This window comes from Microcaecilia unicolor, chromosome 7, assembly GCF_901765095.1.
Source record: "Microcaecilia unicolor chromosome 7, aMicUni1.1, whole genome shotgun sequence".
NCBI classification, from domain to species: Eukaryota; Metazoa; Chordata; class Amphibia; order Gymnophiona; family Siphonopidae; genus Microcaecilia; species Microcaecilia unicolor.
The window spans coordinates 118,731,442-118,752,568 of record NC_044037.1 but is presented as its reverse complement, the minus strand read 5'-3'; the positions used below and the strand labels follow the sequence as shown (position 1 = coordinate 118,752,568).

General features: G+C 42.1%; 1 protein-coding gene across 1 annotated transcript in view; it reads left to right on the top strand.

Annotated features, from left to right (window-relative positions):
* Nucleotides 1-1,455: 1,455 nt before the first annotated feature.
* The window catches only part of PHKG2 (phosphorylase kinase catalytic subunit gamma 2), a 133,073-nt gene continuing 113,401 nt past the window's right edge, over nt 1,456-21,127 (top strand). Inside the window, exons 1-2 of the mRNA XM_030209826.1 lie at nt 1,456-1,559; nt 5,554-5,761. Coding sequence (XP_030065686.1) covers nt 5,667-5,761 — 95 coding nt within the window. The 5' untranslated portion in view covers nt 1,456-1,559; nt 5,554-5,666. The remainder of the gene's footprint in view (nt 1,560-5,553; nt 5,762-21,127) is intronic.

Genomic DNA, 21,127 nt, shown 5'->3' with positions numbered 1-21,127 from the left:
GCTACTGGGCGATAGTTGGCGATAGTTGCCAAGTTTATACAAAGTTGATTATTTTCGGTGGAAAATAAATCTGTTGGCTGCCTGCTATGTGAATATTCCATCACTGTTTAATTATTGCTACCAAGTATTACATATTTAGGGTATATGCCTAACATAGATAGTTTACATTTGTTTATCTAGACCTTACATGCACATGGTATTGCCTATTAAACCCAAAGGCAAAACCAAAGTGTGGTTAAACAATTTGTATAAACTGTGTTATTTATGACTTCTTATGAAATGCTTTGAGTCCTAGTGATCTGTACATCTGTTGTGTTATTTTGGCGGGTGGAAACAGTCAGGTGGGCTTTTAGGGAGGGAGGGGAGTACGGGAGTTCTTGGGGTGAAAGTAAAAGTTTTTATTGTGCTATGTTGGATGGTTTACTTTTTTTTCTTGTTCTGTATGAAGCTTATCAACCAACATGTTTTGCTTTTAATCAAGATGATTAAAACATAAAAAAGAAGTTTTGGATGTTACTGAATTCTCTTATTCTGTCTCACTGTATTTCCAGTTTTGGCACAGTATGAGCCATCACAAGAACAAAATATATGAAAACCAATGGGCTGCATTAGGGGCTTATAGCCCATTTAGCTATGTTTCCACAAATGGGCGATCTGTTTGACAGAAAATATTTTTATTCTTTTTACTTTTAACAACTTGTCCCTGAAATATGCTCAAACAACAAAATAATCCATTTGTGTATCTAAAAGGTAAAGTTCTACAAAACAGATGAAGATGTGATTCCATGTGCCCCAATGAAAAGAGAGTTTAATTCTATTTCCATTTAATTTCAATATATTCCATCATCTTTATAACACCAGGCTTCCCAAGGCACATTACAACAATAGTTAAGATGGACCCATCAGGAAACAGGATATACTCACTGAAGTTTGGCCATCTGTATTGTATACAGTGTATTTATTTAGCTTTTGGTGTAGAAAAATGAGCACAAAATACAGTGTTTAAAATTGCTGTTTCTACCAGCTATAATTTTAAAGCTGTTTTATGATGTTTAATTGTTATTTAATGATATATCTACATATGGGAAACTTTCAAATAAAGAGCTGTCCAATAAATAAATAAATAAAAATAATAAAAAAAAGTTTGTCCTCCACCTTTTAAGGCACTGCCTACCCAGTTGAAACAGCTTTAGACTTGTTACAGATGGACCAACAATAAAAAAAAAAACCCGACAATGTGGATGCACCAGCTCATAGGTTTGCTTATTTTGTTTTGAGTAAATGGGGATGACGGCTGCGCTGAGAAGGGGAAACTCAGAACGTCCTTATTGGCTTTCTTGCTTACAATGGACTAAATAGGCTTACTTCCACATTAAACCTCCTCGGCTCATGCCCTGCCTTCTCCTGTCTCAATCAGACTTCGTTGCCGTTCTCTGGCGTCCGTCTCTCCTCTGACGCAAATTCCTGTTTCCGGCAAGGCGGGATGCCTTAGAGGGAGAAGAACTGAAGTTGTGTTATAGGAAACAGGGTACCGGAGAAGGAAAGGTGTGCAATTTCAGGTATGAGTTTGATGGTGGTGTATTGCGGAGACAGATGGCAAGGCAGTCCCCGAAAAGCGTGTGACGTGGCAATAGTAACAGTCGTCCCTCCCTGCTTTCCCACTGACAGAAAGGTAGACGTACCATAGTAATACACAGCTGCAAAAGGCTGTGTATTACTATGGTGGTGTGCACTTTTTTTTGTTGTTGTTTTTACAACACAAGGTGTTGAGTGAAGTTAAAAAAACCGGTAAATAAATCCTACTGAACAAATAATGTAATCTGCAATATTTTCTCTCTCCAATAAGCGAATAGCATGCATAAGCGTGTACTAATATTCTGTAGAGTGCAGAATTCTTGCACTTCAAAATGTTATTTGAGTTTTCTACTGTCAGTGATCTCAGTGTGAAACAGGCTAGTACTGAGAGCATAGGGAAGTGTAGACCTGTGTTCAAATGGCTTCTTTTTCTGATAACTTGCAGTTAAGGATTCAGGGGTTGAGCCAGCCTTGATGGCATTGAAAACTCAAATAAGCATGGAGCCTTTGAACAATTTATGTGCTCAATGCCCTGCAACATCCCCACCCTTTGGTGACAGGAGGTTGCTGTTGGAGGGAGTGGGGGGGGGGGGGGCATGGCAAAGCTTTGAATGTGGAAATGGAACCAGTGATAGAGGCCGTGATGGGTGGGTGGGCGGGCAGGCAGGCAGGCAAGTAAGTGAGAGGAGGATAAAAGTAGAGTTGGGAAGGTATTGGGAGAAATCAGAGTCTGGGTGGGAATAAGAAACAGAAGGAAAGGATTGAAGGCAGAGAGTGATTGACCCAGCATAGGAGCTGGGGGTGATGAAATGCAGTGGAAAGTAAATGTGGGCAGGGGAAAGAGGAAGTTTAAAGAGTGGAACTTGGGAGCCTGTGAAAGATAGAAGGGAATAAAAGCTGGTAAAGGAATGGGAGGACTAGGGAGAGGGTAAGAATGGGAGGAGATAAGCTAGGAAGGAGGTGGGTGAAATAGGCACTGGATGGAAGTTTACTCCTGCCAGAATTTGTGCAGAATTCAACATTTCCATGCAGAATCTGTGGGGCCGTGGTAATGGAATGACCCCCCCCCCCCCCCCCCCCGCCTGCTTGCCCGACTCTCCACCTGCTCAGCTGACCCACTCCCTTTTGTTCATCTGTCCCCCACTCTTTCCTGCCCCGCTGTCTTGCTGGTGCCATCCTTTTTCAAAATGGCCACCGAGACTTCAAGCGGTAATCTCATGAGAATACCGCTTGAAGTCGGTGGCCATTTGAAAAAGCATGGCACCAGCAAGAGAGCGGCGACAGCGGGGTAGGAAAGAGTGGGGTTATTTCTTGCCCTGAAGAGGTGCTCCCACTGCAGTTCCTACTGCTCCTACCTCAGGTGAGTACGGGGATGGCTAGCTGGAGGGGAGGGGCTGTAAACAAAGAGGGGGGATGCTGTGGGTGGAAGGGGGCTGTAAAAAAAAAAAAGGGGATGCTGTGGGTGGGAGGGAGGGAGGGGAGCTGCAAAAAAAGTGGAATGCTGTGGGAGGGAGGGGCTGTAAAGAGGGGTCCACAAAAAAGGGGGATGCTAGTGGGAGGGAGGGGGCTGCAAAAAATTATGACAAATGCGAAATTTGCAAATTTTATTCACAGAATTTTGCAGAATTTTGAAATGTTTTGCACAGAATTTTAATTTTTTTGGGCGCAGAATTTCAGAATTTTCCTTCTATTTCTGCATATAGTTTCTCTTATGTTTTAGTTGCTGTATTAAACCCTATGTTGTAGGAGTAGAAGTTGTGTTGCTGTTAAGTGAGGTGACACCATCATTTCATTTTAAACTTGAAAAGAAAATTTAAGAATATGATGTTCAGTAATACATTTTTATGGGATCATTCTTGGAGTGGGTGGAGTGTTATGATTATTGCTTTAATAATCAGAATTTTGGCTCTATGGCCTGGGCTTTGCCCACTGTTCACATCCATCTCAGTCACCTCTCCCTTCTTTCTCTGTTTACCTCTCTAGTGGAGTGGAGGAGTAGCCTAACGGTTAGAGCAACAGGCAGAGAACCAGGGGATCCCAGTTCAAATCCTATAGCAGCTGCTTGTGATCTTAGGCAAATCACTTAACCCTCTGTTGCTTCAGATACAAACTCTGATAATAGCTTGCAGGCAATATACAAGAAATTAAATAATAAAGTAAGGATTGTTATTGTTCTAGGATGAGGGTGGTTTGGGTTTTGCTGTATCATTTGTATTAAAATATTATTCTGTTATTTAATTTAAAAAATGATTTCAAATAGTTTCCTTCTCACATTCTGCTGTTCAGTCATGTAAGCCAGTTGCAGGTGAGTCCACAGAAAAGAGCAGCACAGTAGCAACCAGTAGCTGCTATAAAAGCAACTTTTATTCATAGAGAAACCTTTGTATAACAGCATAGATCACAGTGTCCAGTGGTTCAGATGTTAAAAATTATGCCCTACATGTTTTGGCATTATTAATGCCTGCATCACTGGCAAATTTAATTATACTGCTAGAGTATAAATCTTGCCTTAATATGAACCACTAATTGTCTGTACAGAGGACTGTCAGCCTGATGTGTATTTCACAGTGTCACCAAATTCAGAGCACTGGGCAGGTCAAACAGCTGATCAAAGCTGTGAACTGTGTGGGCAGGAGAGAAGAGGACAGGACAGGACAAGAAGAGAAGGTCAGAGAAGCATTAGGGCAGCTGCACCGTAAGCCGTGCTCTTGTGCTGTCAGCTCGAATTAGATTGTCTAGGATGGTGTGGGCAAACATTTTGGTCTGAGGGCTGCGTTGGGAGCTGTGACTAGGTTATAGAGCTAGTGCAGTTTATATGGTCTGATGAATGGGGGGGAGGGGGGGAAGTCCCCCAACCCTGTAACGACTTTCCATGTAGCCTCGTACTATATGAAGCCAATAGCAAATAGTGCTTCATGAACACCTACCTGCAGCTGCTAATGTTGCTGTTGTAGTCAGAAACATCTTTACTCACCAGTACATTTGCCCTTTCATGTAACATCAATAAGACAGCCCATGAAGCCAGTCCCATGGCCTGTAATTGCTGCCCCTTTGCCTTTTACTGACACAGGTCCTGCCATGGCCTCTAGCAAATTATCGCTCTGAGCATGAAGGGATCTGAGTGTCATTAACAGCAGACTAGCTGGATCAGAATGGTGACATGTCAGAGGCTGTAGCAGAATCTGGATTAGCAACAGACTGCAAGAGGGTCTTCACCATATGTCAATTATTTTATTGATACTCGGCAGCAGAGTGATATTTGCACTGGTGAGCCAGATCTAGGTTGTGGACATAGTTATTCTCTCCCCCGCCCCAACAGATCTGGGAGGAAGATGGAGCAGAGGTGATATATGTAAACATTGGGTCCCCAGGTGCTGGAGGCCCATGGTATATCACTGAGTGACTTCTGTAGCTACAAGTTTTAATTTCACTGCTGCCATCTATCATCCTTTATGATAGGGTAGTGCTGAGCTGAGTGGAGTAGCCTAATGGTTAGAGCAGTGGGCTTTGATCCTGGCAACCTGGGTTTGATTTTCACTGCTGCTTCTTGTGATCCTGGGCAAGTCACTTAACCCTCCATTGCCCCAGGTACAAAAAAAAACTTAGATTTTGAGCCCTCTAGGGACAGAGAAAGTACCTGCATATAATGTGTACTGCGCCGCGTACATCTAGTAGTGCTATCTAAATAATTAGTAGATTAGTAGTAGAGTCGGAGCTGTTACAGCTGTTTAACTGACTTCAGGTATTGCTGCTGTGAGCCAGATTCTCTGTGTGTTAGTTTAGTAATGACAGCATAGGCCTGTGATATCTGAAGAGCTAGGTTCTGATAAAATTGCTTTAACCCTTTGTGATGGCCAAATGTTGAGACCATAGACCTGCATTATCTGGGTTCACTTTTAACTAATGCAATTTTCCCTCTATTTCTGCATTTAGTTTCTCTTATGTTTCAGTTGCTGTATTAAACCCTTTGTTTTCTAGTTTCAGGAGGAACCCGGCAATTCCAGGATCATTGTGTGACTTCAACCTTTGTATTCTTGTGACACTACATAATACAAAGGTACCATCTGAGTGTTATTCTCCCCAGAGGCGCCATGACTCGGGATGTAGGTCTGGATGATGAACTTCCAGATTGGGCTGGAGCTAAAGAGTTCTATCAGAAATATGACCCCAAGGACATAATTGGCAGGTAAATGGCAAGTGTTTCTTGGAGGGAAAAAGTTGGGTACATAGACGGGAGGTAGGGTGATGGGTATATGGCATAGCTTCTCTATCAAGATGAGAAAGTATTGAAATGTATTACATTATGGGACAGAGTTGTTTTTATTTTTTATTTATTTACAGCGCTTGATATCACAACATATCCATCAATGGCGTCTATGCAGTTTACAACTTAAAAACAAAAATTATAATAAAAGGGAGGGGAAACAAGAAAAGGGCTAGGAAGTGACAGGTGTCAACTAAAAACATTTGGGGAAAGGTAAGGTACTTCAGGGAGAAGGCTAAAGGTCTCATGAAAAAGATGGGTTTTGAGGAGTAGTTTAAACTGATAGAGGGAAGGCTCAGTACTAACTTGAGAAGGAAGAGTGTTCCAGAGTTTTGGACCTAAATAACTGAAAACTGTTTCTTGGGAAATTGTGAGGTGGAAAGCTGAGAAAGGCAGGAGGACTAGTGTAGAGTGTAAACTGGTGTTGTTAGAAAACGCCCTTTAAAAGCTAAAATGAGACATTTTTAAAAATTATTTATTTGAATTCACAATGGTACCACAAGTATAAAACTTGAAACCAGAAAATACATTCTATCAATAGAAATATATAGATATAAGAAAAAGAAATGCAATAGTTAAGAAAATTACATATGACAGAATTATTTTAAACTAAGCCCAAGGGCAAGAAAAGGAAACTCGTAAAGTTGTAAGTCAGTATCCAAATAAAATCCAAATAATAAATTCTAAGTAACTTCTTAATAGAGCAGAAAAATTAAAGCTTTAAAGAGACTTTTCACTTCAGTTAGCAGATGTATTATTTACTATAAGAGATGAGATGGCAATAGGAGCCTGTTGAGTCCTGGTTTCAACAAAATTCTTAAGTAGAGGAGTGTGGTAGCCCATCCTCCCACCCTGTCAGACTGTCATAGTAATGCTTGAATGTTTTCACTTATATACACTGTCAGCTAGCACATTTGCTTATTTCTGATCTGACGAAGAAGGGCAACCTTTGAAAGCTAATCAAGAAATGTAATAAGTTATGTCCAATAAAAAAGGTATCATCTTATTTTCTTTTCCATGTTTTATTTTGTTTGATTTCTATTGATAACAAAATTCTTCAAATGATTTGGATCCACAAACACATAAATTTTACCCCCAAACTTAAAAGTACATTTACATGATATTGTAGGAAAAAGGTCAAGGTCCCTCTTAGGACTACTAACTGAGGTCTAAGGACCAAAAGGGCCTTCCTCCTAAGTTATGTTTGCCTAGACAAGTCAGGAAATACAGAAACTTTGTGACCCAGAAACATTATATCTTTATAGTTGAAATGTTAATGTAGAACCTGAACATGGTCAGGATCTAAAGTAAAGGTAACGATGAGGGTAGCTTTAGATAATACATCCTGGGAATTCTCTAAAACGTCTGTCAAATTTAGAATATACTGCCCTTCCCCTGTCTTTATTAGAGCCACAACCTCTTTCACCAACATAGTAGGCTCGCAAAATGGGTGGCATAGGTTTCATTTTCAAAGCATATAGACATCTCAGAATGCTAAAAAAAATGTTCATCTGCCAAAAACATCTAAATAGCAACTTTGGAAAGGCAGAAAAAAAAAAAACCAGTCTAACACTGTAGTTTGCCCAAATAGGAAGGGGGCATGTTGGGTGTGGATAGGATGTGTGTTTTGAGCAGGACTAGGAATGTCCCAAAAGCAGGACGTCCAACAGCAATAATCGAACTAGAAGAAACATCCAAGTCTTAGGTTTAGGATGTCCTAAGTTGGACCTGCTTCAGTCACATCCAGGGTAAAAATAAGAAAGGTGCACTGATTGAGCAGCTGACCATTGCAGGGATTAAGGCATGACCCCTCCCTAATTCCCCAGTGGTTACTGTCCCCTGAAACTGGCAAGGAATACCAGGCTCTATGACAGCCTCAGGAATTACAGTCATTCTGACCAAAGCAGGAAGCAAGTGTGAGGGATAGCCTAGTGGTTAGTTCAGTGGACTTTAAACCAAGGGACCCCAGTTCAAATTCCAAGTTAACGCAATTTTTTTTAAATGTGAGCCCTCCAGAAACAGAAATATACCTACTGTACCTAAATAATAAGCTACCTGCAAGCCTGAAGTTTATTGAACTGGTGCACATTCAGGTAGACTGTCTTTTTTTTTTTTGTTCCTGGAGGGCTTACAATTACAAAAGAAGAGTTAAAACGGAATTTGAAGCAGTGTCCTGTGGTTTAAAGTTCACTGCACTAACCACTAGGCTATCCCTCTGATTTGCCTGGACGTTGTGTGTGGCCATTTTTCTCAGAATGATATATATATCATCCGCCTATCAGTAGGAGGTACAGCCCTATTCCTGAATGATTCTTAGAAGTAGAGAAAGAATGATATTGAAGAGGGTAGGGGCAAGAACAGAACCCTAAGGAGCCCCAGAAGATCTACAGGAAAGACTGGAGAAAGCAAGAAGGAGTCTCGCAGATCCAATTGCATTTGGCGTTGGTGGTGAACGGTAGAGAAAGCTTGTCCTTGTGATGTGGCTGCTGGAGACCTTGGAGGTATGGTGCAATCTTTGATCCCGAGTAGAGTAATGCTGGACGGCGTCTGGTGGGTTCTGTCTAAGATGGAGGCAATGATGGGCCAAAACCTCAGATAATGTGACATCTCTTGTGAGTAAAATTGACTCCTTAACTACAAACTTGGAAACTACTAAAGCTGAGCTTACAACACAGATTCAAGAAATTAAAACAGATGTAAAAGCTAATCAGGAAGTGACAGTCGCTCTGGTTAAAGATAAAGGGATAATACGTAGGAAAGTTGAACAACTGGAAAATTTCAATAGGAGATTAAATCTGTGATTATTAAATTTTCCCAACCTGAGTCATATTGAAGAAATATTTAATAGAGGTAGTGACATATTCCTTAGGACATATATCTCCTATAAACTTCTTACCAGTTTCCTCTAATTGAGCTGGAAGCAATCTCAGGCTGTATCTCAGAATGGAGAACAAGTAGGGAATAATGAAGTGGACTTAAATTATTTAACTGCTTTTTAGGAAAATTCTCCAGAAGTAATTGTTGAGATATTTACATTATTTGTGGGATTTGTTTTTTGAACAAAATCTTAACTCTCTTGAGACCATAATTTCAAAAATCTTAAGAACTATTTTATTGTAAAAAGTTTTGATATTTCCAGATGTTACAAAGTCTACTCGGGAAAGAAGGAAAGCTTTCTTGACTATGAGACTGCAAGTAAGATAGGAGCAACTTTCTTGCTGAGTTATCCTTGCAAATGTGTCATATGTTACCTTGGAGTCAAATATACATTCTTTGCTCCTGAACAGCCGAAGGCCTTTTTGGATATGAAAAGGTTATCTCAGCCTTCTTCTTGACTTGGTGCGTTAATGGAGATAAAGGGTGTTAGGGTATGTTAATAGCCTTACTATATTATTTTTTCTATTTTTCTTGTTTGATACTCCTCTGGTTTCCTTATTATTGTAGTCTAATAAAGAAATATTTTGTATTCTTTATATAATATACGGGTGGATGTTTTTTTCCTTTTTGCATTAGGTTGAATTCTGTTTATTACCATTTTCAACATAAGAAATACAGTTTAAAAATATATGGACAGAATCAATAGGATGGTCTATAGGGAGCTTTGACTCTTATAGCTTCCTCACAGAGCCACCGCTACATAAACATTGTAAGAAGGAGGTCACATGATGGGATGAGAGTGAGCAGTATCTGAAAAGAGAAGCTCCTCCGTGCCCAGACTTCTCTCACTGATAATCTGCTGTTTGAATCGCCAAAGTTGTAAATTTACCTTACCTCCTGCTTGTGGGACACCATCTGGTGTAGTTCTCGGCAGCACGACATTGAAAGTGAAAGACCGAGATAAGCAGCATGCTCAGGAGAGCAAGATGGCAGCTCCACGCTTGCCTCCAGGACCTTCCATTAGCTCCGCCTGGGCTTCAGCAAAATTCTTTAACAGAGTCGAAGAGGCTCACGAGAGATTGGATGCGTTTGATTTAGAGCTACATGCATAACTCCAAAAGACTGCAGACTTGGAAGATCAAACTAATTCTTTGTCACAGGCCCACCAAAAGCTTCTGAAGCGGGTACATGGCTTGGAGCAGCACATCAACGACTGGGAGAACAGATCGAGACGTAATAATCTGAGGTTGGTGGGTCTCCCAGAATCTTTGCTGGACCATGATCTGCGGACCTTTTTAGAAAAGTGGATATCACATTTGGGGTTCCTTTGGGTGGAGAGAGAGTATAGGCTGGGAGTGCAGTGCCAATCAACGTACCGTCCACGGACGGTAATCTTCAAGGTCCTGAGTTTTGCCCGTAAGCAAGCCATATTAAAAAACTTAGATCTGGAACTGAACTGGCCTATAATGGGGCAAAAATCCTGTGTTTTCAAGACTATTTGATGCAGGTTCAGACCCAGTGTAGGGCTTTCTCCCTGGTCTGTACAGCTCTCCATGCTAGGCAAATTAAGTTTGCTGTCTATTATCCTGCAAAGTTACGGATCAACTATAACGGCAAATCTAATCTCTTTGAGTTGGTCACTTCAGCACAGGAATTATTGAGAAGAATAGAAGACAAGGTTGAAGCCACATGAAGGAGTTTGTTTCAGGAATGGATCCTGTGGGTGGACGTGGGTTCACCCGGGTGTTCCCCCTGATTTTGTTAGCCCTAAGTAAGGGTAAGATTTGGTTTGTTGGCATTTTGTCCTGGATGTGTTGGTATGTGGTGACCATTGAGACATTCTTTTATGGCAACCTTTAAGGCATTTGTACAGCGACATTTAACACATTTTATTTCCTTTTTTTATTTTTCATTATTAGTGTATTACTGTTGGCTGCTTTTCTTCGTAGATACAGCACCTCAATGGGTTTCATTGGGAAATGCATCTCATTATTTGGATTTCCTTGGATGTTTGGTGAACTAATACATTTTATCTACTTTTTCTGTTGTATTCCTTGTGTTCTTTTTAAAAAAAATTTTTTTTTAGGGTATATATTGGTGAGGGCGATGGGAATCTGGGCACATCATCTAAAGTGACCTGCTCCTTTAGGTGGGAGTATGGGTAGTGGATGGGTGGTACGATGAGTCTGAGGGAGGTGGATGTTGGGAGGTTAGGGAGGGGCTGGTAGGGGCATCATATGGGGTTTAGTGTCTTGATCATCTACTACCAGGAATGTGTAGTGACCACTATCTTTTGGCTGGGGGGGGGGGGGGGCGGGGCGGAGGCTGGAACAACCCCCTAGTTCTTCGGTGAATTATTATCTTGAACCTGTGGGCCTACTGTTGGACAAAAGTGGCATGGCTTAATGTTATAACATGGAATATGAGAGGTATACATTCCCCTATTAAAAGGCAGAAGATACTTCATACTTTTACGGCATGCATCTATTGCATCTCTGCAGGAAACGGAGCTGGATGCTATAAAACGTTCCAAGCTTCACAGATGGTGGGTGGGCACTTCCTATGTCTCTGATACTGATGGTGGGTGGGCACTTCCTATGTCTCTGATACTGTTGGAAAAAAGGCAGAGGTGATCATTTTAATTAGGAAGGATGTTCAGGTGCACATGCATAAAATTATCACTGATGGAATGTGCCATTTTGGGCTACCTTGTATGGGCAGAAAATGTTGTTATGTAGTATATATGCCCCAAATAACCTGGGATAAGAAATTTTATTCTACATTGCTGACTCATTTACATGCCTTTGATCGGGTGCCTGTAGTGGTTGATGGGGACTTTAATGATGTGATGGATCCAGCAAAGGATAGGTCGCATCCTAAGAGCCGAGATTTGACGTGAAAGCAGCAGGAAGTCTCCCTTTTATGCGACTCACTGGACTTGGTGGATGGGTGGCGCACTCTCCATCTGACTGAGAGGGATTTTACCCATGTCTCACGTGTGCAGTCCATCATGTCCAGAATCGTCTACCTGTTGTTTTCCAGAGAGCTTTTCCTGTATGTGACTTCTGCTACCATAGGGCCGATTTGTTATATCAGACCATGCCTGGGTGGAGGTGCAAGTATGTTTGGGAATGATGCAGGGGAGAGTCCTCACTGGAGATTTCTGATTGGACTTTATAAAGATGCAAACTCTTTCCATTTTTACTTTCCAGAGGGAAAATGTTTCCGGAAACAATCGGGCTCACAGGGAGACTCCATCCTTTTTTGGGAGGCTGCTAAAGCGAGGCTCGAAACTGCGAGATTTTGCTTTTAGAGAGACAAGTAACAACTTTATGGAGGCATTATGGCCACCATCCTACTCTTTTCGCAAAGACACAGTTGCTGGAGGCTCAACAGGCCATAAGCACCCTGGTACATCACTATGCTAGTAAATTGGCAGGCTGCTATAAATATAAATTATTTCGATTTGCTAATAAAAGTGGTAAACTATTAGCTAGGCTTATAAAGAACAGTGCTGAACCTAGCCACATCTTTATCCTGCGGGACACTGGGGGGAATCATAGGCACTCTGACGCTGGGATCCTGTCGACTTTTTCATGAGTTTTATTCTTCCTTATATTCTGAACCTGTGGAACCTCATATGTCCTGAGGAGGTTAATGTTCAAGTAGTTTTTATTGAGTTTACACTGAGTACATCAGCCAATCTCATAACACTTGTTATTAGCACATTACAATATATATCATAGCACAACGTCATTAGAACATATAATATTGCCATCAGTAAACTTTTTATCCCAACCCCTATGTCGTATTCAATTAGACTAAGCAACCATTTCCCTTATGTATGTGCCCCTCCCTCCCCCCCCCCCCCATTTCACCCTCCCTTATCCTGCCCTGTCCTGAGGAGGTTAAATTCTGCCATTTGACAGAGCCTACTCGGTAAGGGCCTGGATGGGCTCCAGGGAGAATTTTATAAGCTGCTTAAAGATGAAATAGTACCCATTCTAACACGTATTTAGAGTGGGGTTTTATGGCAGCAGCATTTAATTTGGCTAGGATTATGGTTTTGTTTAAACCTGGGAAGGATCCAGAGCGACCGGAATCCTATCGACCTATTTCCCTGTTAAATTATGAGACCAAATTGTTGGCTAAAATTCTTTCGAATAGGCTGGCTTGGGTGTTACCTTCCTTAATTGCAGAGCCACAGGTAGGGTTTGTGAGAGAGAGGACCATCTCTAGAAATATGAGAGAGTTTTTGTTGGCTTTGGAATCCACTCATGTAGAGGATATCCCCGCACTCCTTATTAGTTTTGATGCGGAAAAAGCTTTTGACAGAATCATGTGGGGGCTGCTTTGAGCGACTATCCGAGCATATGGGTTGGGGATTTCTTTAAAGCAGTGCAGATGTTGTACAGCCATCCCAGGGCCTAGAGCTTTGCAAATGGGAAGTGTTCAGATTTTTTTTGAGATCCAAAGGGGGACTAGGCAGGGTTGCCCTCTGTCTCCTCTTTGTATTAACCCTAGACCCTGTGATTCGAGAGGCCTTGGTCAATACTAATATTTCAGGATTTACAGCTAGACATCATGAGTTTAAAATTGCTGCTTTTCCGGATGATTTGCTGGTGTATTTGACTGCTCCACAGACATCTCGTCCTGCCTTGCTGGAACGTTTTAGAGAGTATGGTGATTTCTCGAGGTTCTGCTTGAACTATGCGAAATCGGAAGCATTAGGGAGTCTGGCTTCTTTACAAGCGACTTGGTCTGCTTCCTTTCCAAAACAGTGGGCAAAGAGCTCTTTTCATTATCTGGGCACTCTTTTAACCATGGATACAAACTGCTCTGTATCTCCTAAATGTTGGCAAATTACTGTGAGAGGCCAGCACGTAGTTGGAGGCCTAACGTAGTTTACGGCGCGTTCTTCAATGGGCAGAATTTGCTTGTTTTCTATGGTGCTCTTTCTGCATTGGTTATTTGCACTTCAAGCCCTACCTCTTCGCCTGTAGGGTTAAATGGTCATTCCTCTTAATGGAGGAGGGTGCCACAGGGATCTGTACTGGGACTGGTACTATTTAACATATTTATAAATGATATGGAAATTGGAACGACAAGTGAGGTGATCAAGTCTGCAGATGATACAAAACTATTCAAAGTTGTTAAAACACTTGCGGAATGTGAAATATTGCAGGAAGACTGGTCATCCAAATGACAGATGAAATTTAATGTGGACAAATGCAAGGTGATGGACATTGGAAAGAATAATCCGAATCATAGTTACCAGATGCTAGGGTCCACCTTGGGGGTCAGCGTTCAAGAAACATCTGGGCCAAAAAAGCAAACAGGATGCTAGGAATTATTAGTAAAGGGGTGGTGAATAAGACTGAAAATACTATAATGCCTTTGTATCGCTCCATGGTTTGTCCACACCTTAAGTATTGCATTCACTTCTGGTCACCGGTCTACAAAATCCTGAGTGGTGTAGAACGAGTAGAAGTAAATTGATGTTTTTACTCATTCCAAAAGTACAAAGACTATGGGACACTTGAAGTTAATATGGAAATATTTTTAAAACAAATAGGAGGAATAGTTAAGCTCTGGAACTCTTTGCTTGAGCATGTGGTAACAGCAGTTAGCGTATCTGGGTTTAAAAAAGGTTTGGACAAATTCTTGGAGGAAAAGTCCATTGTCTGCTATTGAGACAGACATGGGAAGCAACTGCTTGCCCTGTTATTTGTAGTATGAAGTGTTGCCATAATTTGGGTTTTTGTCAGGTACTTGTGACCTGGCTTGTTCACTGTTTGTGAAGCAGGATACTAAGCTAGATGGACCATTGGTCTGACCCAGAATGGCTACTCTCATGTTCTTATGTTACGAGATATCGCTTTTTTGAAAAAGTCTTTGGGGAATGTTTTGTGGAATGGGTGGAAGGCCAAATTATGGTGGTCCTTTCTTCTGGGTAATTGGCATCCTCACCCGTAACTGACTTGTTTGTCTGTATTACTTAGATTGTAAGCTCTTTTGAGCAGGGACTGTCTCTTTGTGTCAGGTGTTCAGCGCTGCGAGCGTCTGGTAGCGCTATACAAATGCTAATAATAATAATCAGGGTGGATTAGGATTACCAGAGTAGACCATAGGCAGTATAATCAGGTGTGCCTTTTGAAGCATATCGGAGATTGGGTTTTGGGCTCAACTTTGTTCACGGATGTAGCCTTAGTGCGAGATTATCATCCTTGGCATTTACTCTACCTCCTTCATGCGGGTTGGTCAGATCTCACTGGGATGGTTAAGTCTGGCCTGTTGTTAAGACCCCTCTGGGTAACATGGAAGGAGCTTCTGCTCAGTTGGGGTGGGAATCCCTGGTTTACAGCTCTCCTACCAATAGTGGGTAATGCTGAGTTTTGGCCAGGGCTGGACTTGGCAGTTTTTCATCGTTGGCAATCATAGGGCATTTTTTTTTTTTTTTTTTTTTGTGGAACACCTGCTGCAGCTGGATGATTCTGTTTTGGAGTTTGCAAATTTTAGCCAACGTTTTTCTCGTAGGGAATTGGATCATTTTGCCTATCTACAATTATCTCATTATGTGCGTTCCTTGGCTGTATTGAATCTTGGCATATCTATGGGAATTAGGCTTAGGGAGTTCTTGGAAGGGGATGCCTGGGGTCAGGTGTCAGTTTTGTGGTTGCATAAGAGATTTAGTGCATCCTTACCAGGTAAATCTTATGTAGTGTTGTTGGAAGCATGGGCTAAGGAGCAGGGGCTTCCCATTGTCATGTTATCTCTGTGGGAGTGCTATGGGGAATTATGGTAGCGGTCCATAGTGCGAAACTACGGGAATGCCAATTCCGGGTAGTGCACAAAGCATATTTCTCATGACAAAGGACGTTCCATGTGGGATATGTGTCTACCCCTCATTGTCCTAAGTGTCAATCCAGCAGTTCCTCTCTTGGGTTTTGGCAGTGTTTGCAGATTGTCTTTCTGGACAGGCGTGGTCGGGTATCTCCAGTCAGTGCTTGAGCATCCTCTTTGATTTTCATTTGAGAGGTTGGTACTTTCAAATACAACCTCTATGGGAGCCAGAGGGAAGGGGGAAAATCCTATTTTTTAGGAAGGCATATATATTGGGGAATAAATGTATCCTCAGTCATTGACTGGGAGAACAAGTACTGGAGGAACAAACTACGCATACCAGGAAATATAGATGGAAAGCGATGACCACAAATGCTCGTAGTCTAAGCAATAAAGTTCATGACCTTCAGGCCCTGATGTTGGAGGCAGACTTGGATGTTGTTGCAATCACGGAGACGTGGCTCAGTGGTTATTTAGGAAGGATAGAGAGGGTCGTAAAGGTGGAGGAGTAGCTCGGCGACCGAAATGACAGGGACCTGGGGAAAGGAAGAAGCAATATGGATCACCTTAAAAAGAGAGGATAGAACCTCTGTCCACGTGGGTGTTGTCTACAGACCCCCGACACAATTAGAGGAACTAGATAAAGATCAGATCGCAGATATTCAAAAATTGGGAAAGAAGAGAGAGGTTCTGTTTATGGGAGATTTCAATCTGCTGGATATAGATTGGAAGGTTCCGTCTGCGGAATCGGAAAGAAGTAGACAGATAGTGGATGCTTTTCAAAGTGCTTTGGTCAGACAAATGGTGACGGAACCCATGAGGAAGTGAGCGTCGCTGGATCTGGTGCTCACAAATGGGGATAGTGTATCAAATGTCCGAGTGGGTGCCACCTGGACGGCAGTGACCATCAAATGGTTTGGTTCGATATGACGGCTGAAGTGGAGGGCGGTCACTCAAAACTCAGTCTTAGATTTCAAGCGTGCTGATTTTAGTAAAATGGGGGAATACTTGAGGAAGGAGCTGATGGGCTGGGAGAAAAGAAGTGGAAGGACAGTGGTCCAGGCTAAAAGAAGCTATAAATAGAGCCACAAGCATTTATGTAAGGAGAGTAAATAAAAGCAAGAGAAAAAGGAAACCGATATGGTTCTCCAAGCAAGTGGCCGAGAAAATAAAGGCTAAAGAGTTGGCGTTCCTGAAATACACAAAAACTCAAGAAGCCGAACACGGAGAGGAATACCGGAGGAAACTGAAAGAAGCCAAGAGAGAGATACGTCTGGCGAAAGCGCAAGCGGAAGAAAATATGGCTAGAAATGTAAGGAGGGGTGACAAAAATTTCTTCAGGTATATTAGTGAAAGGAGGAAGACAAGGGAATTGTGAGACTGAAAGACGCTGTGAACCGCTATGTAGATGAAGATGAAGAAAAAGCAAATTTGCTAAATAGATACTTTTTTTTCTGTTTTCACAGAAGAAAATCCTGGAGAAAGACCGCAATGGACTGGCAAAAGTACAAATGAAAATGGAGTAGATATAGCACCGTTCACGGAAGAGAGTGTGTATAAACTACTTGAAAAGCTAAAGGTGGACAAAGCCGTGGGACCGGATGGGATCCACCCCAGGATATTAAAGGAGCTCAGAGAGGTTCTGGCGGGTCCTCTTAAAGATTTGTTTAATAAATCATTGGAAACGGGAGAGGTTCCGTGGGATTGGAGAACGGCGGATGTGGTCCCTCTTCACAAAAGTGGTGATAGGGAAGAAGCTGGAAACTACAGGCCGGTAAGCCTCACTTCAATTATTGGAAAAGTAATGGATGCGATGCTGAAGGAAAGGTTAGTGAATTTCCTGGAAGCCAATAAGTTGCAAGATCCGAGACAACATGGTTTTACCAAAGGGAAATCGTGCCAAACAAATCTCATTGAATTCTTTGACTGGGTGACTGGAGAATTAAATCAGGGATGTGCTATAGACGTAATCTACCTAGATTTCAGCAAAGCTTTTGACACGGTTCCCCACAGGAGGCTCTTGAACAAACTGGATGGGCTGAAGATAGGATCCGAAGTGGTGAACTGGATTAGGAACTGGTTGACGGACAGACACCAGAGGGTGGTGGTAAATGGAATTCGCTCGGAGGAGGGAAATGTGAGTAGTGGAGTGCCTCAGGGATCGGTGCTGGGGCCGATTCTGTTCAATATATTTGTGAGTGACATTGCTGAAGGTAAAGTTTGCCTTTTTGCGGATGATACTAAGATTTGTAACAGAGTGGACACCCGGGAGGGAGTGGAAAACATGGAAAAGGATCTGAGGATGCTAGAAGAATGGTCTAAAGTTTGGCAATTAAAATTAGAAATGCAAAGTGATGCACTTAGGGAGTTAGGCGGGGAGAGTCTGATAGGTACCGATGGGGAGAGGGATCTTGGGGTGATAGTATCTGAGGATCTGAAGGTGACGAAACAGTGTGACAAGGCGGTGGCCGTAAGTAGAAGGTTGCTAGGCTGTATAGAGAGGGGAGTGACCAGCAGAAGAAAAGAGGTTTTAATGCCCCTGTATAAGTCGTTGGTGAGGCCCCACCTGGAGTATTGTGTTCAGTTCTGGAGGCCGTATCTTGCTAAGGATGTAAAAAGAATTGAAGCGGTGCAAAGAAAAGCTACGAGAATGGTATGAGATTTGCGTTACAAGACATATGAGGAGAGACTTGCGGACCTGAACATGTATACCCTGGAGGAAAGGAGAAACGGGGGTGATATGATACAGACGTTCAAATATCTGAAAGATATTAATCCGCAAACGAACCTTTTCTGGAGATGGGAAGGCGGTAGAACTAGGCATGATATGAGATTGAAGGGGGGTAGACTCAAGAAAAATGTCAGGAAGTATTTTTTCACGGAGAGAGTGGTGGATGCTTGGAATGCTCTCCCACAGAGAGGAAAACGGTAACGGAATTCAAACATGCATGGGATAAACATAAAGGAATCCTGTTCCGAGGGAATGGATCCTCAGAAGCTTAGCCAAGATTGGGTGGCAGAGCCGGTGGTGGGAGGAGGGGCTGGTTGGGAGGCGGGGATAGTGCTGGGCGGACTTATACGGTCTGTGCCCTGAAAATGACAGATACAAATCAAGGTAAGGTATACACAAATAGTAGCACATATGAGTTTATCTTGTTGGGCAGACTGGATGGACGGTGCAGGTCTTTTTCTGCCGTCATCTACTATGTTACTATGTTATGAGTTGATATGGGAATCGTTTGGGTCCAGAGATCATCCAAAGAGACAAAAATCCTTCCTACTTATTTGACAATCTTATTTATATACCATTTCCCATGAGGCTCGTAATCAGATTTTGAATTGATTTACGAGTTAGGTGGTGGAAAGAGGACAATCGGTGACATACTGTGTTAACAGGGTACAAATTGCATCGCAATGATAGGATCAAATTGGAGGGGGGGTTGCGCTACATGTTAAAGAGGGAATTGAGTCAAATAAAATAAACATTCCGCATGACACAGATAGCAACGTGTAATCATTATGGATAGAAATTCCATGTGTGAAGGGAAGGAGTATTTTGTAGGGCTGTACTACCATCTGCCGGGACAGAACGAACAGGTGGATGAAGAAATGTTTACAGCGATTAGGAAAACTGGCAAATTGGGCAGTGCTATAATGGGTGATTTCAATTACCTCGATATTGACTGGATAAATGTTACATCATGGAGTGCCAGGGAGATAAATTTCTAGATGTAATAAACGACTGCTTCTTGGAGCTGGAACCAACGAGAGGGGGAGCAATTTTGGATCTGGTCCTTGGTGGCATGCAGGGCATAGTGCAAGAGGTGGCGGTGTTGGTCCCCTGGGAAACAGTGATCATAACATGATTAAGTTTGAGCTACTATCTGAGATGAACCCGCAAAGGAAATCTACTGTAGCTGCATTTAGTTTTCAAAAGAGCAACTATAATAAAATGAGGAAAATGATTAAAAGGAAACTAAAAGGATCGGTTGCAAAGTTTTGGACACTAAATCAGGCATGGACGTTATTCAAAAATACCATCTTGGAAGCCCAGTCCAGATGCATTCCACATATTTGCAAAGGTGGAAAGAAGAGAAAATGTCAGCCTGTATAGTTAAAAGTTGAAGTAAAAGAGGCCATTATTGCCAAAAGATTGTCCTTCAAAGAATGGGAAAAGGACCCAAACGAAGAAAATAAGAAGCAACATAAGCATTGGCAAGTCAGATGCAAAGCATTAATAAAGAAGGCTAAAAGAGAATATGAAGAGAAACCTTCCTGCAGAGGCTAAAACTCACAGTAACAACTTTTTCAGGTACATCAGAAGCAGAAAGCATGCAAGGGAATCCGAGGGACCGTTAGATCACAAAAGAGCAAAAGGGGCGCTCAGGGAGGACAAGGCCATTGTGGAGAAACTGAATGAATTCTTTGCTTCTGTCTTTATGGAAGAAGATGTAAGAGATCTGCCTCTACTGGAAATGGTTTTCAAGGGTGATGATGCGGAGGAATTGAAAGAAATCTCGGTGAACCTGGAAGATGTACTGAGCCAAATTGACAAATTAAAGAGTGGTAAATCACCTGGAGTGGATGGCATACATCCAGGGGTACTTAAAGAACTAAAAAAATTAAATTGCTGATCTGCTTTTAGTAATATGTAACCTGTCGTTAAAATTGTCTGTAGTACCTGAAGATTGGAGGGTGGCCAATGTGACGCCAATTTTTAAAAATGGTTCTAGGGGCAATCCAGGAAATTATAGACCGGTAAGCCTGATGTCGGTGCTGGGCAAAATAGTGGAAACTATTATAAAGAATAAAATTATACATCTCTCTATATAAAAGGCAAAACCAACGTTCTATGAAGCCTCCAGCCGGAAGTGTGAAGGGGGCGAGATATCCGGTTTCCCTATGAGTGTCTGCCCCGCCCTCTCTGTAACACAGTCAGTGAAGGAAAACAGCAGAGCACGAAATCAAATCGCTGGCTCTGTAACAGTGAAGGACTCAGAGGGGGGAGGGGAGAGAGGCCAGAGGGCAGGGACACACACTCCCACATGCACACAGAAGAAAACATTGCTAGCCCCCCGTTTCATTTGCATCAGAAACGGGGCTTTTTTACTAGTAAGTATATAAATATTGCCATACTGGGAAAGACCAAAGGTCCATCAAGCCCAGCATCCTGTTTCCAATAGTGGCCAATCCAGTTCACAAATACCTGGCAAGATCCCAAAAAAGTACAAAACATTTTATACTGCTTATCCCAGAAATAGTGAATTTTCCCCAAGTCCATTTAATAATGGTCCATGGACTTTTCCTTTAGGAAGCCGTCCAAACCTTTTTTAAACTCCACTAAAGTAACCACTTTTACCACATTCTCTGGCAACATAGTTTAATGGGACGGAGTCTGCTTGGGTTCAGCTGAGGGAAGTCTTGCCTCACCGGTTTGCTTCATTTCTTTGAAGGCATGGATTAACGTGGATAAAGGTGGGCCGATTGATGTAGTGTTTCTAGATTTTCAGAAAGCTTTTGATAAAGTTTCTCATGAGAGACTCTTGAGAAAATTAGAGTCATGGGATA